The 18396-nt window shown below is 36.7% G+C and overlaps 6 protein-coding genes across 8 annotated transcripts in view; 1 reads left to right on the forward strand and 5 right to left on the reverse strand.

The window, feature by feature from the left end:
* Positions 1-18396, reverse strand: part of fabp7b (fatty acid binding protein 7, brain, b) — a 425484-nt gene that overhangs the window by 276483 nt on the left and 130605 nt on the right. The gene's annotated exons all lie outside the window — the stretch shown is intronic.
* Positions 1883-5461, reverse strand: gja12.1 (gap junction protein, alpha 12.1). The gene is made up of 2 exons (XM_055185994.2): positions 5305-5461; positions 1883-3266 (listed from the first exon to the last, which is right to left on the reverse strand). The coding sequence occupies exon 2, from the start codon at positions 3226-3228 to the stop codon at positions 2503-2505; it is 726 nt and encodes a 241-aa protein (XP_055041969.1). The 5' UTR covers positions 3229-3266; positions 5305-5461; the 3' UTR covers positions 1883-2502.
* Positions 7373-9400, reverse strand: gja13.1 (gap junction protein alpha 13.1). Its single transcript, XM_055185993.2, has 2 exons — positions 9238-9400; positions 7373-8614 (listed from the first exon to the last, which is right to left on the reverse strand). Exon 2 carries the CDS (start codon positions 8590-8592, stop codon positions 7723-7725), a length of 870 nt encoding a protein of 289 aa, XP_055041968.1. The 5' UTR covers positions 8593-8614; positions 9238-9400; the 3' UTR covers positions 7373-7722.
* gja11 (gap junction protein, alpha 11) lies at positions 10274-13638 on the reverse strand. The gene is made up of 2 exons (XM_055187090.2): positions 13261-13638; positions 10274-11432 (listed from the first exon to the last, which is right to left on the reverse strand). Exon 2 carries the CDS (start codon positions 11407-11409, stop codon positions 10513-10515), a length of 897 nt encoding a protein of 298 aa, XP_055043065.2. The 5' UTR covers positions 11410-11432; positions 13261-13638; the 3' UTR covers positions 10274-10512.
* On the reverse strand, positions 14224-17803 carry hsdl1 (hydroxysteroid dehydrogenase like 1). Its single transcript, XM_055186062.2, has 4 exons — positions 17401-17803; positions 16832-17277; positions 16527-16745; positions 14224-14831 (listed from the first exon to the last, which is right to left on the reverse strand). Exons 1-4 carry the CDS (start codon positions 17618-17620, stop codon positions 14760-14762), a joined length of 957 nt encoding a protein of 318 aa, XP_055042037.2. The 5' UTR covers positions 17621-17803; the 3' UTR covers positions 14224-14759.
* Positions 17957-18396, forward strand: part of tbc1d32 (TBC1 domain family, member 32) — a 76390-nt gene continuing 75950 nt past the window's right edge. For 2 of the 3 annotated variants that reach the window (XM_055186058.2, XM_055186059.2), the window contains exon 1: positions 17958-18315. The gene's annotated coding sequence lies outside the window, so the exon portion shown is untranslated. Of the gene's footprint in view, positions 18316-18396 lie in introns of all 3 variants that reach the window. The other variant, XM_073856317.1, reaches the window with a different exon arrangement.

Consider the following 18396-nt stretch of genomic DNA (forward strand, 5'->3'; position numbering starts at 1 on the left):
TCTGTATTCCTCATCGACTATTTAACGCAAATAAACACTGTAGTAATTTATTGAAAACCCCGCCTACTTTGGTCTGGCCATTAGAGCACAAATCACTTGAGAGCATACCACAACCAATTTGAAAGCCGCATATAAAAACCTTGCATAATGAACTGTATCGTTTTTATTACCTTAGAATGAGCCATTTTTATCTACATACACCGTGGATGCTTTTACATGGAAGTCACCGCCATGTTTTTACAGTAACTCTTAATGGACAAACTGCTCTATAGAGTGTGTTTCGTCACTACGTTGTCTCAGACGACGACATGTTTGTCCTGTGGCACCTACCATCTCGCCATTAGATGCCGCTAAAAATACACATTACACCTTTAAATTAAAGGATTACTACACTTTCTTTAAAAAAATCCCAATAATTTACTCACTCCCATGTCTTCTAAAATTTTGATGTCGTTCTTTGTTCAGTATAGAACATTCCAGGATTTTCCTCATTTTAATAGACTTTATTGGACCCCAACAGCAATATTAAACTGCATTTAAAATGTAATGCGCTGGGCCAACACCTTACATTTTAAATGCAGTTCGAAATTGCTGTTTCAACGCAGCTTCAAAGAGCTTTAAACGATCCCAAACGATTGTCATTGTCAGCAAGAAAAATTAAAAATAATGTACTTTTAAACCACAACTTCTCGTCTTGCACTATCTGTGTGACGCGCCAGCGCGACCTCACGTAATGCGTCATGACTTCAAAAGGTCAAGCATGACGTATGCAAAACTACCCCCACAAGGTTTACAAGTGTGGAGAAAGAGAACCGTTCAGACATTGTTGTATGTGGAATAATATTAATTAATGTCTTTGTGTCAGTTTATTGTTTAAAATGGTCCACAAATGTGCTTTTCACATATGTAACCTGTTACCTTTCAACATCATGATGCATTATGTGAGGTTGCGCTGACGTGGCACATGGCTGCAAGATAAGAATTTGTGGTTTAAAAGTGTATATTTTTTATTTTTCTTGCCAAAAAAGACAAGCGCTTTGCTAGATAAGACCTTTATGCCTCATTTGGGATTGTTAAAGAGACCTTTGTAACTGCGTTGAAATTGCAATTTTAAACTGTAAAGTGTTGGGGTCCAATAAAGTCTATAAAATGATAAAAATCCTGGAATGTTTTTCTCAAAAAAAAAAGAAGTAATTTCTTCTCGACTGAACAAAGGAAGACATCAACATTTTGGATGACAAATTATCTAGATTTTTTTTAAGAAAGTGGAATAATCCTTTAACCTATGACGGGTGTTTCAAACCAAAACATTGGGTTGTTTCAACCCATTGTTGGCATTTTGTAAGTTAATTTAAAACAATTGTTGGATCAGTGTGAATTGGCCTTTATGATGCACGGTGGCAAATAGGAATATAATTATTAAGAACATGTCATATATGCATAAATATAAATTAGAACAAAAAAAATGCCGTGGTATAATAGATATTTTTACATTTTGGCAATGAAGCAAAAGTGTAAAAAAGATAAATCAGGAAAATGTTTAATACCTCTTTTTCGCCAACAGCTGGCGCATGAGGACCACTGATTCTTTTCTGTCTATCGCGCCACAGATAATAATCATATCTAAAGCAGATATGTGCTTAACCATTTTAAAGATTTTTTTAAATATAAGTTTTAACATTTTTAAACATGTTTAACATAAAGCATTGTCAGTTACATGGGAGTTTCATAAAAAAATGTTTTTATTTTTGTGCTTTATCTATTGCCTACAAAAACAATATTTACAAATAAAGTTTTAACAGATTAGTTTCAATATAGAAGTTATGAATTATCTTAACAATATAGAGGCTCATAACTGTAAATAATAACACTGCCCGTACTGTATGGTTTCATGAGAGACACAGGGTTTATTTTAACCAAAAAAAGGATGTGGAAAATATGTCATTTAAGGACAATATCTTCTTTCAACATACAAATAATAGGTTGACTGTGAACTTTGTGCTGTTTTTCACAAACAATGGGCATCAAAAAATAACTGTCATATGATAAGATTAGTGACATAAACTCATATAAGTTATTATCTTACTTGAAGTTTAATACACTAAATCCATATATAATTAACTGAAATGCCCTGTTGCACCACGCAGATATTTCTTATCATTCATTCTGATAATACTCTGATAAGACATTGTCTAAAAAAACAAAGAATCATTCACAGGTAAACAACAAAATGTGCAAAACAAATTTATCACAAAATTACAATAATTTACTGTATAAAATCCAGATTCAAAAATTGATAAGCTGACAATAGTCAACCCAGGCAGTGAATGTGATTTCACCAAGTGGGATGTGATCCTGGATCAACATTTTCATTAACCAATCAGATTGCAAGATATCTTACTTGGTGAAATCACGGCGACATCCTGACACAAGTGTCATTTAGCTATAAACATGTTTTCTTCTTGCGCTTTAAATTTTACTAGAGCTTACAGTTCCTCTAATTTAAATTTTTGATCCATTTAACCCTTTAGTGGATGAATTTATATGCCTGGCGCGACGTTTCTTTGACCTGCAGCAAATCAGGTACAACATCTCCACCACATTCAGAAGCAGAGAGAGACACGACATCGCCAACATGAAGATGATAAAGATGGTCTTCTCTGTTGGTCGTGACATAAAACACTCTACCGTATGAGGGCACGGTGATTCTGAACATTCGATCTTGGGATACATTATGAAACCGTAAAGATAGTATTGGCCTACGATGAACGCAGCCTCCAGCAAAATCTTAACAAACAAACTGGTCAGGTAGCTACCTAACAGTTGTCCCTTGATTATGAGTTTGCCTCGATCGTCTATGTATTTGTGTTTGAGGCCTTTTTTCCCAGTCTCGTTTTCAATAAATTCCGTGATTTTTTTCTCCTGGTGAAGCACGTGCAATACGTGGCCGAAGTACAGAAGCGTTGGTGTGGACACGAAGATGATCTGGATAACCCAGAAACGAATGTGTGAGATCGGAAAGCTGTGGTCGTAGCAGACGTTCTTACAACCAGGCTGTTTAGTGTTGCAGATCATTTTCGATTGTTCGTCGCTCCACACCTTCTCCGCCCCGGCCCCGAGAACCATAATCCTGAATACGAAGAGAACCGTGAGCCACACCTTCCCAATGACTGTGGAGTGAGACTGCACTTTGTCCAAGAGCTTGGAGAGAAAGCCCCATTCCCCCATGTTTTGCTTTTTGTAGCTTCCCTGATGAAAATAACAAACTGGAAGAGAAAGACACAGTTTTGAGTGATTAGATGTTAAAGTGTTTAAATGAATTACTCACACAAAAACAAAATTATTACTTACAAAAGATAATAATTAGTCACAATCATGGTTTTACAAAACTGTATACTATTATACTATAAAGATGGATTGTTAAAGGAATAGTCTACTCATTTTCAATATTAAAATATGTTATTACCTTAACTAAGAATTGTTGATACATCCCTCTATCATCTGTGTGCGTGCACGTAAGCGCTGGAGCGCGCTGCAATGCTTCGATAGCATTTAGCTTAGCCCCATTCATTCATTCGGATTTAAAAGAGGAGCTACATTTTATGGCGTAATAGCACTTCGACTCGGTGCAGTAACACCCTCCCTCTCCCATTATGAGAGGGAGAAGGGGAGCAGACTTTTCAGGCGAGTCGAAGTACTCCCAAAAGTGCTATTACGCCATAAAATATAGTTCCTCTTTTAAATCCGCTTAGAAAAGCGCTACGTTTTATTTTGTACCACCAAACTTGCTCGTATAACTACTCGTCTTAAATAGGAAAAACGTTGATGTGTTTGGTCACTTCTAACTTTATCTCTAAATGGTACCATTGAATGAACGGGGCTAAGCTAAATGCTATCGAAGCGTCGCAGCGCGCTCCAGCGCTTACGTGCACGCACACAGATGATAGAGGGATGTATCAACAATTCTTAGTTAAGGTAATAACATATTTTAATATTGAAAATGAGTAGACTATTCCTTTAAAATATACGGCAAAATTAGCAATTCCAGCATTATAAAATTGTTATTAGCATTATTAAAAGCTCATTATCATATGGGAACCATTTTTAGTGCTTATAGCACCTATAAAGCACCTATGAAGAACCATATGGGGGTGATACAGGTATGGCACCAATAGCACCAGATATGGTTCTATATAGCACAATATGGTTCTACACAGGTACTACATAGGTGCTATATGGTACTTAACATGATAACAAGCCAGTGAACCACTTTTAGTGCTATTTAGCTATTAAGTATAATGTAACAAAAAAGTTTGTTCAACTTAAAATAAAATAAGTTACCTGGATGCATAATTCAACTTAAAAAATACAGTTGACAAAACAAATTTGACACTACTTTTTATGAGTCAACTAATATTTTTAAATTGAATATTTATACATTTTTAGGGGAAAACATTTGTAGTAATTCGGTCAATTAAAAGGCACTATCAGAAGTAATAATAATAACAATCAACAAATAAAGAAGGGACAGCTCTTTAATGAACACTTATATTTATTTTAATAAAATTGTTTGTATGCGTATAAGGAAGAAACATTATGGATGTGATATTTCTCCGTTATGGATGTGAAAATTCTGAAATATGCTATATAAATAATGATAAAAAATGTTTTGAATACTTTAACAAAGCCTTTGCATTGGTATTTAAACCACCAAATATTTACATCTGAGATTTCAGTAAGGTTAAAAGCTCTACATTTCATGATAAGGCTGACATTTGCACGAAATTGCCCAAATCCAAAAGAAGAGATAAGAGGAAGAAATCGATTTGAGCGTCAAAACAATATCCTAATAAATTTTGAGCTGTAATACATTGCACAGAATGAGATCAAATGATTGACTGCTGTATACATTCATATTCATATTCATATTCTTTCAAGCCAATGAAATATTTACATTATGGCTTTTGATGAGAAATATGCAGTACATCTATTAACAAATAAGCAGCTGTTTTAACATTCAGCCCTCAAGCTATAGTAAACAGACATGTAACAAAGTCAATGACTGTCTTATGTGTTCAAACACTTACTTTAAAACAGTGAATGGTTAACATTCATCAACCAAAAAATCTTATTTGCAGAACAGAGCAATGTACCGATGTTAAATTACAATCTGTTGAGCTCTTGGATTTATTATCACCCTCAGATACAGCAAAAAAAGACTCAGTAATAATAACATTACATGTTACAGTTTTAAAATCAATAACAAGAGTTACACAAAAGAAGTTAAAAAGGTTTTATTTTTACCTGTAGGGTCTCAATGCGGTGCTGATTGACTGCGTTGCAATACGATTAAATGTGACAGGTGTAAAGATTGAACTTTAGTTCACTGCAATTTCGCAATCTTTCCTTTTTTTTCGATGGTGGGGCGTCACGTTCCTCCTGACGTCTACAAATGATCAGTAGTGGACTTTTTCGGTGGAATTGGGGCTGAAGTTAATTATTAATTGTGTTAGGATACATGTAAGACATGTGCTGCCTGTCCGCTTCTCACGTAACCATGCGTATAAAAACATAAATGTATTTCAAAGTGCAGCTTGACACAATGTGTTGATTGGCTGTTTACTGTATTCACAACTCTACAGGAATGTCTGAAAATTAGGAACGTTGAGGAGTTAATTTAGTTATGTTCAAAAGTTTCAATAAGACCGAATAAATTCCCTTGCATGCACAATGAATCTTAAAGTTTTAGTGCTGTCGTGTTTTCAGCAGATGTGAAAAGTAGTTATTTTGTGTTGTTTATTTGGAGTCAATAAAAACCTACCATACATGCATTGAATGTAGCTGATATCGTACCTTGGGTACTTCATGTAAACGTCAGGTTTCACTGGTTGTGCTAAGATATTAATGGCAAACTAACTATACATTTATTAATGTTTTATAACTACAAAACACTACAAATGATTCATTCGCAGCACTCCTTATTTGGGATAGGTGGTAAAATCAATATAAGGATATTGTGACTTTATTTGCTAAGTAAAGGTGTGCTGTTAAACTAATGGAGACTGACATTGTGTAGTGCTTTGTGCAAAATAAAGACTCATTTTATTATTTTTTGAACAGGATACTGGGATGAACCCAATAAATTGTAAAAAGTGAAAAGTTGGATCAAATTTTAAAATTAGATTAGTTAGTAACACCTAAAAATTTAAGTTTTTTCAGCTTTTTCAAGTCGCCATGAAACGGAAGTGATTGCCTTATTTTTCACATGGTGATGTATATTCAAGTGAAACCGGCTTCTGAAATGAAATAAGGCAGGGCTGGATTTGAATTTGTCCATCGAGATCTGATTGGATTATTTGAAGTTGTGTCGTGTTGCTAATTGCTAATCGTTGCAATCTTCTCCCGGACCCCGCCCACCTGCCATACCATATGGCTGGAAGTAAAGAGAGATCGTTTTAATGAGGGGTGGAGATTTACGTTTTTCATTAAATATTATACGGGCACATTCATTTTTTTTTTAAATAATGAAGCTCACAGATAAGTAATTTGTAAAAAAAAAATAGCACAATATTCCAAAACAAATGACAGTTTTCCATTTTATTTTCATGGCGACTTTAAACATTTAAGTTGTAAAAACATAATTTTTTTGATGTTTTAGGTTACCAACTAAAGTCATTTTTAAGCTGATTCAACTTTTACTTTTTTATTACCTTCTACTTTCACAGTAGTTTGGTTAAATTAACACACAATATTTTGTTGGTTCAACTTGAATATGAACTAACCCAACCATTGTGTCTAAATTATGCTGGGTTGTGTCAATTATGGATATTTATGCACTGTACAAAAGTTGGTTCAACTTAAACATTTGTAGTTAATTCAATTTAAAACTATTAGTTCACTCAAAAAAGTTAATCTAACTTAAAATTTTAAGGCAACCAGGTAACTTACTTTTTAAGTTAAAGCAACTTTTTTACAGTGCACACTGTAAAAAAAATTGCTGCCTTAAATTTTTTTGTTGAATCAACTCAGATTTACATGTCATGTCAACAGAAATTAGTTGTCACAACTTATAAAATATAGTTGAGAAAAGTCAACTTAAATGTACTTACCTGTAGTTATAACAACTCATCTCTAGTCAAGATAAATAATAGTGAGTTGAAATGACTTGTAAATTCGAGTTGATTCAACAAAAAAATGTTAAGGTAGCAAAGTATTTTTTACAGTGCATAAATGTCCATAATTGACACATCCCCAACATTGGTTTATTTAAACCCAATGGTTAGGTTAGTCAAATTTTACCCATCAGTCATGGGTTGAAACCAAGTGTTATTTTTTAGAGTAAGCAAAAAGTAATTTTTCGAGAAGATACCTCTTGAATAAACAAAACTTTTATTTCAAGCAAGGAAATTGTCATACATTATGCACTTTGCAGTTTACACGTTGAATACACATCATTAAAAAGTGATTCTTAGGCAGTACATGAAAACATGGCAAAAATGATGACAATATCAAAATAAACAAAACATTCACCAGTGCTTAAGTTACGAAGCTACATACTTTATTTACACATAATACTTCATAAAACGCTTTGTATTTATTACTATAGTACATCGAAACGATCAAATTTCAAGAAAAATACGTATTGTACAATTAAAAAAATTAAATATTTTAGACCTGTAAGAATTTGTAAAAATTTCAAAGTTTGAATACAAAATTCAATATCTAATGGTCCGCCAGCAGCTGTTTTTCACCCTTCGCGCCGTCCAAACTTCCTCCGAGACTCTGACCGCTCTCGAATTCCATGTTCAACTTGTTCTGCTTCAAAGCATCCTCAGTGCCCAACTTTGCATGCCAGGAAGACGACAAGCTGGCGGGGTTTTTAGCCGAAGTAATGTTATGTGACCTTTTCTTGTTTGACCGGCATCCCACCCTAGTACACAGCAGGTAGAAAACCTCCATGACATTCAGTACGAGAGATACGCAAGCAACCGCAAGCATAAAGATAATAAAGATGGTCTTCTCTGTCGGACGGGACATGAAGCATTCGACGGTGTAAGGACAAGGGGACTGGGAACAGGTGAACTTGGCGACCATGATGAAACCATATAAATAATACTGTCCAATAATGAAAGCAAGCTCCAGGATGATTTTAAAAAACAGCTGGGTCAAGTAGCTGCCAAGCAGATTTCCTTTGATCTTGACGTGTCCTTTGTCATCTGTGTATTTGGGTTCCTTCAGCATGTGCCCCTCACCCATGCTTTTAATTTTCTCTCTGAGCTTATTCTCTTGGTGAATGACTTGCACCGCATGTCCCAGGTACACCAAGGTCGGCGTAGACACGAAGATGATCTGCATGACCCAAAATCGAATGTGCGAAATGGGAAACTGCCAATCGTAGCACACGTTCTCGCAACCGGGCTGCAATGTGTTGCAGACCAAACTAGATTGCTCATCGCCCCAAACGCTCTCGGCTGCGGCTCCCAACACCAGGATCCTGAAGATGAAGAGGACGCTCATCCATATCTTCCCGATGACGGTGGAGTGGGACTGGACCTTGTCTAGTAAAGCTGAGAGAAATCCCCAGTCTCCCATGATCTCAGACGCTCAGATGTTTCTACAAAACAGCCAGGAGACATAAAAAAGTTGGTTAAACTAAAAGACAAAGTCCGATTTAGGTCTGACTTAATCGATCAGTTGTTAACTGCCAGTTTCATTAATAACACACTGACGCTACACCCCTAACAATTTAAACACTTAATAATTTATTACAAGGCCTTTAAAATATTTCAGAATAAAGATTATAGAGAGAACTGTAGGTCATTGTTAGTCTTATTATTAATTCGTTATTAATTAGTAATATACAGCATTTGTAATTGTTTATTATAATGAACATATGGTACATAAATGAATAATGAATTAAAGTACAAAATGTACAGATGATTACTGAACTGCTGGAAAAAACCTGACACACTTCTGATGAAAAAATTATAATTTTGGTGTAAACAAATACGCTTTATAGTAAAAACTTTTTTTTTCAATTTTACATTGTCCTGTCTTAATTTACTTTGTTATTTCAACTAGTTAGGCACATTGTCTGTTTGAAGTCGTATTTGATTTAAATGAATTCCTAAACACTTCCACAGCATTATTAAGCTTTACCGTATAAACTTGTACAGTAAACATTAAAAAAATGAGAAACTAAATACAAAATCAATCCAATATTTATTTCAGACTTACTTTTACTGAAGTACACTTCTTCCTTATGGAAACTTGTTCGGATACCAAGTGATACTCGACAAAAGTTGGACCTTGATTTTTTGGCTTTGCTGAGATTGTGTAATTGCTGAAAGTGTCCGGCTGTCACGTTGCCTGAGAGTAAGCAGTCGAAAAAGACTATATGTACAGAGGAGTGTCCATTAATGATTAATCGATCCTTACACTGCAAAAAATTATTTTAAGAAAGAATTTCTTATAGTATTTTTGTTTTTTTCTTGATCGCAAAACGACCCAAGAAAATAAGTCTAGTTTTTAGACCAAAAATATCAAATTTAAGTGATTTTGTGCATAAAACAAGCAAAAATAATAATAATAATAATAATCTGCCAATGGGGTAAGCAAAATAATCTTGAAAATTTTTCTTAAACACTAAATTCAAGAAAAATTCAAGAAAAATTTGCTTACCCCATTGCCAGATTTTTTTTGCTGGTTTCATGGACAAAATCACTTACATTTGATATTTTTGGTCTAAAAACTAGACTTATTTTCTTGGGTCATTTTGCTCATCAAGAAAAAGCATCTTAATTTAGGAATTTTTAGACATTTTTACTGAAAACAAGACAAAAATACTAAGAACCTTTTTTCTTGAAAATCATTTTTTGCAGTGTGGGGTAAGCAAAAAATGAAATTCAAGAATATTAGCTTACCCCATTGGGAGATTATTATTTTTTTTTGCTTGTTTTATGCACAAAATCACTTAAATTTTATATTTTTGGTCTAAAAGCTAGACTTATCAAGAAAAATCATCTTAATTTAAGAATTTTTAGATAGTTTTACTGAAAACAAGACTACTACAAATTTTTTTTTCTTGAAAATCATTTTTGCAGTGTACAATAATGCATACGACTTTAGTTCTCTGACACACACAAACAATGTTGCCATATCATTTTAAAAAAATGCATAATTGTACTTTTTTGGGTTTAGGCCAACAAACATATTTTCAATTTGAAATAACATAATGAATGTATAACTGGCAATGAAAGCAGACACAACACACTTTATAGTTTAATGTTTATTCAACATAACTAAACACTGTGATTTCAAACAAAAGTAACATTTTAAGTATTACACTTGATTTGGTAAACAGACAGAGCACAATTTAAAACTTTAATAGAAATAGTAAGCATGCAGGTTGTTGGAATTGGGGGAGATCTCGACCAAGCACGAGTCACTTGTTTTAGCGGTTGTTTACTCAAGTTGACCGTGTGAAAGGCCATGTGTACCGAGACCTGCCGATCAGATATGAACCTCTTGCATGTCAACGCTATGGTCCTCTGACCTCAGGCTCTTGGTTGCCTCATTCCCGTGTTCCGCCCTCTGAAGTTCAATCTCACGGTTCATCCAATTCTGGATGACCTGATCTTTTTTCGAGAAGTCCTTCTTGTTCACCACCGGGGTAACGGGAGTGACGGTATAGTCTCGTTTCCGTCTCAGACACACGTTGATCTTTTTCACAAAGAGATAAAAGATCTCAATAACGTTCAAGAGTAAGGAGACGCAAGCCACCACCAGCATGAACCAAATGAAGATGCTTTTCTCCGTGGGCCTTGACAAGAAGCAGTCCACCTTGTGAGGACATGGGAAACGGTGACAAACGTATTGGGCCTCAAGAGTGAAGCCGTAAATATAGTACTGCCCAAAGATGAATCCCACCTCGAGAAGTATCTTACAAAAAACGCTGAGAATGTAGCTCCTCAGGAGACGACCCCGAATGTTGACTTTCCCCTCGTCGCTGCTGTAGTTGGGAAGCTTGTAGCCTTTCTTCAGGAACTGGTTGATTTGCTCATTTCGAAGCTCCTTTTTCATCATCTCTCTCACTTTTTTCTCTACGTGTATGACGTGGACAACGTGGCCCAGGTAGGCCAGAGTGGGCGTGGACACGGAGATGATTTGAAGGACCCAGAAGCGGATGTGGGAAATGGGGAAGGCCTTGTCGTAACACACATTCTCGCAACCCGGCTGTTCGGTGTTGCAGATGAAGTCCGACTGCTCGTCGCCCCAAACTCTCTCGGCGGCTGTGCAGAGGACCAGAATTCTAAACACAAACAGGACGGTCAGCCAGATTTTCCCCACTACGGTGGAGTGCGTCTGGACTCTGTCCAGCAGTCTCCCAAGGAAATCCCATTCACCCATTTTCAGGTCTTCAAGCTGAATTTCTGAAAAAAGAGGACAGAGTTATTAAAAGGCGTTTATGTACAAAGAAAATTTTTTATTTAACTTTTGTTTGTATATGACGATCGTGACTATCAACAGTTTTGTTACTGCGACAGATAAAATGTGGTGCTTATTGTCAAGTCAGTGTCTTTTTCAATAACATTGATGGGAACCAAGGCTCTGGCTCTCTGAGAACCCAAAACATTGATAATGACAATGTCATACTTTTCGTCCCAAGCTCAAACAGATTAGACTTTAAAAATAAATGTCATATAGTTACATTAAAAACATAATATAATTATTTTATATTTTTTCGAATGTCTAATGTGAACAGGGGTTCCCAAACTTTTCATTTTGTGACGCATTTTTCTAAAAAGGTTGAATCCATCCCGGGACCCACCAACGTATTTTTAAAATTTAGTCGTTTTTTCCCTTGTAATTTTATTAAAGGGCACCTATTATGCAAAATCCACTTTTACAAGGTGTTTGGAGATATTGTGTGTTGGCAGTCTGTAAACACAACCACCATACAATGGAAAAAATCCACCCACACCTTGTTTTTTAATCCCCATTAAACCAAAGCAGTCTCGTTAGACATGCGTTTTGATTTTCTTATCAATGTGAGGTCACATTGATAAATCCCCACCCACTTACAGTCCTGCATAACCATAGTTTCCACCCTCGGCGAGTTGTACTCTGTCTACTAGATACTGTTGTCTCAGACTGTATTAATCAGATCTATTGTAACTGAAAGTGCTCACTGTCTGTTTGTAATGCTGCGTTCACACCAGCCGCGGTAGAGGCGTCAAGCGCGAGTGATTTTAATATTAAGTCAATGTGAAGATGCGTTGACACGCGTCTGGAGGTCTCGTGGTGCGAATGAGGCGTTTAGCATGGCGCATTAGACGTGATTCCGCCTCATTCGCGCTTTTAGTTTGCGCGAATGCCGCGAATTGAGCGTTGCCATGGGAAACGCGCGAGTTGAAAATTTTTAACTTTGGCGGAACCAATCAGGAGCTTGCTCTAGTAGTGACGTGATTACAGGAAGCGAGCGGAGTAGCCGAAGCCCCTCCCATGACGTGAATTTACGCGTGAATGTCTCGATAACTAGAATTTCACACACGAATGAGTAAACTCAAAATGTTCAAGCGGCAAACTAGGTGTGGTAGACCCGAATTTGACGCTTCAAACGCGGCTGGTGTGAACCCACAGTAAGGAAGTGAGGAGTTGTAGCTCATTTGCATTTTAAAATACAAACATTAAAACAGCGCATTTTTGATCCCATACAAAAAGGGGCATTTTCGACATGCTATAATAAATGATCTGTGCGGTATTTTGAGCTGAAACTTTACAGACACATTCTGGGCACACCTGAGACTTATATTACATCTTGTATAAAAGGCCATAATAGGTGCACTTTAATGAAATGTAAGTTTAACGACATCAAAATATCTTATGGCATATAATTATAACATCATTGCTTGTCATTAGTTTTTGGTGTCATTCACCGCTACAGCCAAGTGACTTTGCATGTCCCACCCAATGCCACTGTGTGACCTACAAGTGGGTCCTGACCTACACTTTAAAAACCTTTGAGTTATAATACGCTTTCAAAGATTTACATAGTCAGGTTTCAAAGTATAAGACTACATTGAAAATCTAGTGAGTTGTTTTTAATGTTAAATGAATAAAAATGTTCCCTACTGCTTTGTTTTGAGCCCTCTTGTTAAAGAAGCAAATCTGTGACATCGACCACCTGCTTCTTACAGTAGATATCATCAGCGCATATACGAAAGCATATGAAGCAAACTATTAAAACTTTTCACTTACCAAATGTAGGCAGACGGACAGCAAGATTTACACACTCAGCAGGGACTGAACAGATGCGAATAACAAGTTTTCCCTAAACCTTCCTCTTCATATCGAGGTGTCAGCTTTGAACCAAAACAAAGATGAGAACGCCACATTATCAGTGCGTAGAGACGCCTACCACCTTTTAGCCTTGACAGCTAAGGACTGAAGTTTTGGGCCAGAATACATTTACATTTGCGCATTTGGCATTGTGAATTACAGTGAATTGAAACTACATTGTATCAGTACAGGCACATACAGTATAGGACATTTCCCTTCAATCGAAAACCTTGCTGTTGCTAGTGCAATGGCTTACAATCTGAGCTAGAAGAACTGAGAATAGACAGCGTGCATGTTGTTCAAATGTGATTTTTTATGTTAAAATGTATGTTTATGTTTTCCAATCTTTTTAAGTTGGCCAGACAGATTGTCCTGCCCACACTTTAACCGAATTTATTGCTGATATGATACCATACTCATGCTTTACCCTGCAAATCCAAGGCTATAAAAGTGCATTGTTGTTTTATACATGATACTATGAATTAATAATGTATTGTAGGCAAGATTAGACACACTAACCTATCATTTAGGGATAATACTGACCGTTAGAATGGAGGTTTTCTTAAAACCAGTGGTTCTTATACTGGGGGCCATGAGATGGTGCCAGGGACCCCAGTTTTATGACATTTTATAAAATGCATTAATTTATCATAAATTCTTCACTACATTATATAATTTAATATTATGTTTTTAATTAAAATTCTAAGTTTGAAATTGTTTTATGTCATAAATTTCATTTTTTTGTAGGGGGCCCAAAGAAATGCACCCTACACAGGGGGAAGGGTGAAAAGTTTGAGATCCACTGTATTAAACCGTCTACAAATGAGAAAAAATATAAACAACTACATTTATGGACTGAAGTGATAAAAAAGAAACAAAACATTTAAAAGCAATGCCATTTTATTACATAACACACCTTTAAAAATAAAAGTTTCTCTTGAATTTTATACTGTAGTAAACTTTGAGGCTCTTCATTGCCACAGATGCCATTTTTATTGATACAGTGGTAAAATATACGATGCTATAACCAAACTACATCTGGCAACACAATGCTACAATGGAGAAAAAAAAATCACTGCTGAGTATAGCCTCAGTAAACCCTGCTGAAATAAATACTACTGTAGTGCATATTTACAAAAGAGATTTCTTTTAAATATATGGTCTTTGCCAAAGAGGACCAAAAGAGCAAAAACAACACAACTGTCAAATCACGATCCAGTCATTATCACTCACACCACATTCAAAACGTATTGTGCAAACAAATCTGAGGTGTTAAACTCAGACATTTTCAATTTCAACATACTTCAATCACCGTGTATTATAATGGGCTAATAAAAGTTTGGTCAAGTGAACTCGAAATATCAAATTATACATTTTAAGAACCAGGAGGTCTGTTACATCAACAGGTAGTGGCATTTTTAGGAGCCTCTTGTTAAGACACGTGTTCCCAGCAACCATATCCACTCTGGCAAGCACTGCACCAGTCGAAACTAGAAAAAAACATAAATACAGAATCACATTCACATATCCAAGTCTTAAAGGGACACTCCACTTTTTTTAAGAATATGCTCACCTTCCAGCTCCTTCAGAGTTAAACACCTGATTCCCACCACCCCGGAATCCATTCAGCCGAACCCTGGGTCTGGCGGCACCACCCCTAGCATAGCACAATCCATTCAGGGTTTCCCGCAGAAAATGTGTTAGTTAAGGTGGTAGGGTTGGGCGGGGCCAAGGGCGTGGCAATCAAAGGGGCAGGGAGTATGTGTCATGATGAAAATTAAAATATTTAATAAAATAAATAAATAAAATATTTATTTTTAAAACACTCAAAAAAACTTAATTTTGAAGAAAATATGACAAAAAAAAAAACATACTAGATTATTAATGAATTAAATGTTTTTTACCTCTAATGGGAATAGCTGCGTGATGAAGTGGAACTAAAGGGTTAATAAACACAAACTAAACCAGATGTTGTAGAACGTCTGGCGAACGATGATAGATAGCGCAAAAATTGTAAAGACTGATTATTTCCCACTATTAATAACATTATCTTAAAGGAGTGTAACTGTAGCATGTAAATAATGCACATAAATAACGTGAGCAAGAGCGCTCAACAATTATATCGAATCAACAGGCACGTGAAACCTTAGCAGGTTGCTAAAACAACAAAATCACCAGCTAACTTACTTTAAAATTAGAAGAACTATAGACTAATACAATAACAGGCTTGAATAACCTTAAAACATAAGTCCACTTACAGTTCTCACGGATACGCATTTTATCAACTGGCTATCCCCCAGACATGACAGACCATGTCTTTATCTCATCTCGGCCGTGTAGCGCGCGTGCACGCTCGCGGTGTGAAGCGCGTCCGCGCTATTCTCCGAGATGCACTTGACGGCCTTTTGTGCAGCGATTTTATTTTTTTGACGACCTAGTTAAGGCAGTAAGGTTTCCAAGCTTAGGCTGGCCGCCTTAACTGAAATATGCTGCGGGAAAGCCTGCCATTGAATCTGATTAGACCAATAGCATCGTGCTAAAAATTAACAAAGAGTTTTGATATTTTTCCTATTTAAAACTTGACTCTTCTGTAGTTACATCGTGTACTAAGACCGACAGAAAATTAATAGTTGCGATTTTCTAGGCAGATTTTGGATCATTTTAGGACTTTGCAGCCATACCATGGCTGCAGGAGGCGCAATGATACCACGCAGCAGCCGAAAACAGTCCCCTTGGTAACTTTTAATAGCAGGGGACTACTTTCGGGCAATGCGCAAGATCATTGCACCTCCTGCAGCCATGTTACGGCAGCAAAGTCCTTGAATATTACGCCAGAATGAGAGTATAGTTCCTAGCCCTATCTGCCCAGAAAATCGCAACCTTCAATCCTCTGTCTGTCCTAGCACACGATGCAACCACAAGTCCAAGTTTCAAATAGGAAAAATATTGAAACTCTTTGGTTATTTTTGAGCACGATGCTAATGGTCTAATCAGATTCAATGGATTGTGCTAAGCTATGCTAAAAGTGGTACCACCAGACCCAGAGATCAGCTGAATGGATTTCAAAACGAGAAAAATCAAATGTTTAACTCTAGGGGAGCTGGAAAATGAGCATATTTTCTAAAAAGTGGAGTGTCCCTTATGAAAAAAGAGCAAATCCTTTCTAATGACTCTTTGAATTTTACCTGGATGGTGTGAGGCCAATATCCTGTGGTTCTGTGAGAGATGCCCAGGGTTAAAAGGGCATGTCTTGCATACACTTGCGGACTTGGAATGAGCCAGCCAGTAGCAGCGTGGTCCTCAGGTCTTTGAGATGCAACACTGAATGGCAGTAAACTCTGCACAAAAATTCCCCGATGCCCATATTCATAGTGCAGAGCCCTGCTGAAGTTATCGAGAAACGCCTGTTCCAAAATAGAAATGTAATGAGAAAGTCACATATAAAACTGATGTGTGTTCATATGTGTGACAGTATAATGTGAAATCTGACCGTGGATGCAGAAAGGATGCCCTTTCCAGGAATGGGACGCAAGCAGCCTCCAGTGGAAATATTAACCACTGCTCCTTTTCCCCTCTCTACCATGCTGGGCAGAGCCAGACGGGTGACAAGAGTAGCAGCCACTATATTTTTATTAAGTGTGTCCCACATTTCAGCTTCAGACAGGTCCAGAAAGTCTCTGGAGAGATCCACAGACCCATCCAGACTGTTAACGATGAATCCAATATTTTTACCACACATGGCATCACTTAAAGGTTTGCAGGCAGAAGGTCCCCGACTAAAATCAGCCTTTATCGAAATGGTCTCAACCCCATAAGTGTCTGTGATGGACCTGGCAGTGTCAGACAAATTTCTGACATCACTGCTAATCAAAATCACACAGATGCCATGCCTAGCCAGTTCTTCTGCATATGCTTTAGCTATTGCCTCTGAAGCACCTATGCAAAGAAGGGGGTTACATTATTTTTGTAGGAATTAAATTAAATGTCTACAAACATATCAGTATGAAGCACCATAACGTTCAACAAGTGATAAAACGGAATGATTCATTTTGAACATACCACAAATGACAGCCCATTCTCCATATTGCTGACTGAGATCCCTACGGTAAACAAGACGAGGAATAAAATGAAGCCTTATCAGGCTATAACAGTCCCTTAGTAATATCACTGCCTTACTAGCTGTGTAACACGCGCCCACCAGTGCCAATGTTTCCATGTAACAATTACACGATCTGGCTATTTCTCTATACAAAAGATGGAAGCTGTCGACAGCCGCCATCGTAACACGAAATCTGTGCAACTCTTTACTCTAAATTAATAGAAAGTAAACACTTTAGTTTACAAGCTTTACCCTAGCTATGTTTCTTAACATAAGCAAGCTGAATATAAGTACAATTTTGTCTCTTCTCTCACGTCATGTGTGTTAAACACAACCCGGAAAAGATTGTGCTTCATCTTAGCTGCGCAGATTGTTCCTTGTATGACATCACAGTTCAGCGAGAGCACAGCTTTTGAATCCCTCTCGCGGTTTTTTGAAGTCATATTCTGATCTGCCTGCGCAGGGTTGCGTAAAGTACAATCACGTGATTAGCTCGCGTCACATGAACGACTCACGTCACGTGACCAGCCTGAGCGACTTCAGTCAGCAGCGTACAACTGATAAAAATATCACATTTCATTTTCTTTCTCCGGTCCAGTCTTTATATTTAAATTTATTTAGTGTCTGCGACACAAGATATATTTGTATTCGTGCATAGTTGGAGCTTATTTGTACAGAATATGGATTTTAAAAGGCTGAGTTTGGCGGACGCTTCTCCTCAGCTGAGCTTGTTTCCATAGAAACGGATGCTAAGCTAGTTTACATAGCAGCTCTGTGCTTTATGAATCTTCCGATTATATTTATTATTTGTAATGTTTTGGAATCAGCGGAACTAATCATTTGAATATCTTTAGCGGGATGTAAAAGTATGGCAGGTAATGTTAAAATAGGCAATAAACTGGATATGTTTGGTATTTAACATTAGGGGCTGGTTTCTTTCTAAATTTTTAACATCT

Source organism: Misgurnus anguillicaudatus, chromosome 18 (genome assembly GCF_027580225.2).
Source record: "Misgurnus anguillicaudatus chromosome 18, ASM2758022v2, whole genome shotgun sequence".
NCBI classification, from domain to species: Eukaryota; Metazoa; Chordata; class Actinopteri; order Cypriniformes; family Cobitidae; genus Misgurnus; species Misgurnus anguillicaudatus.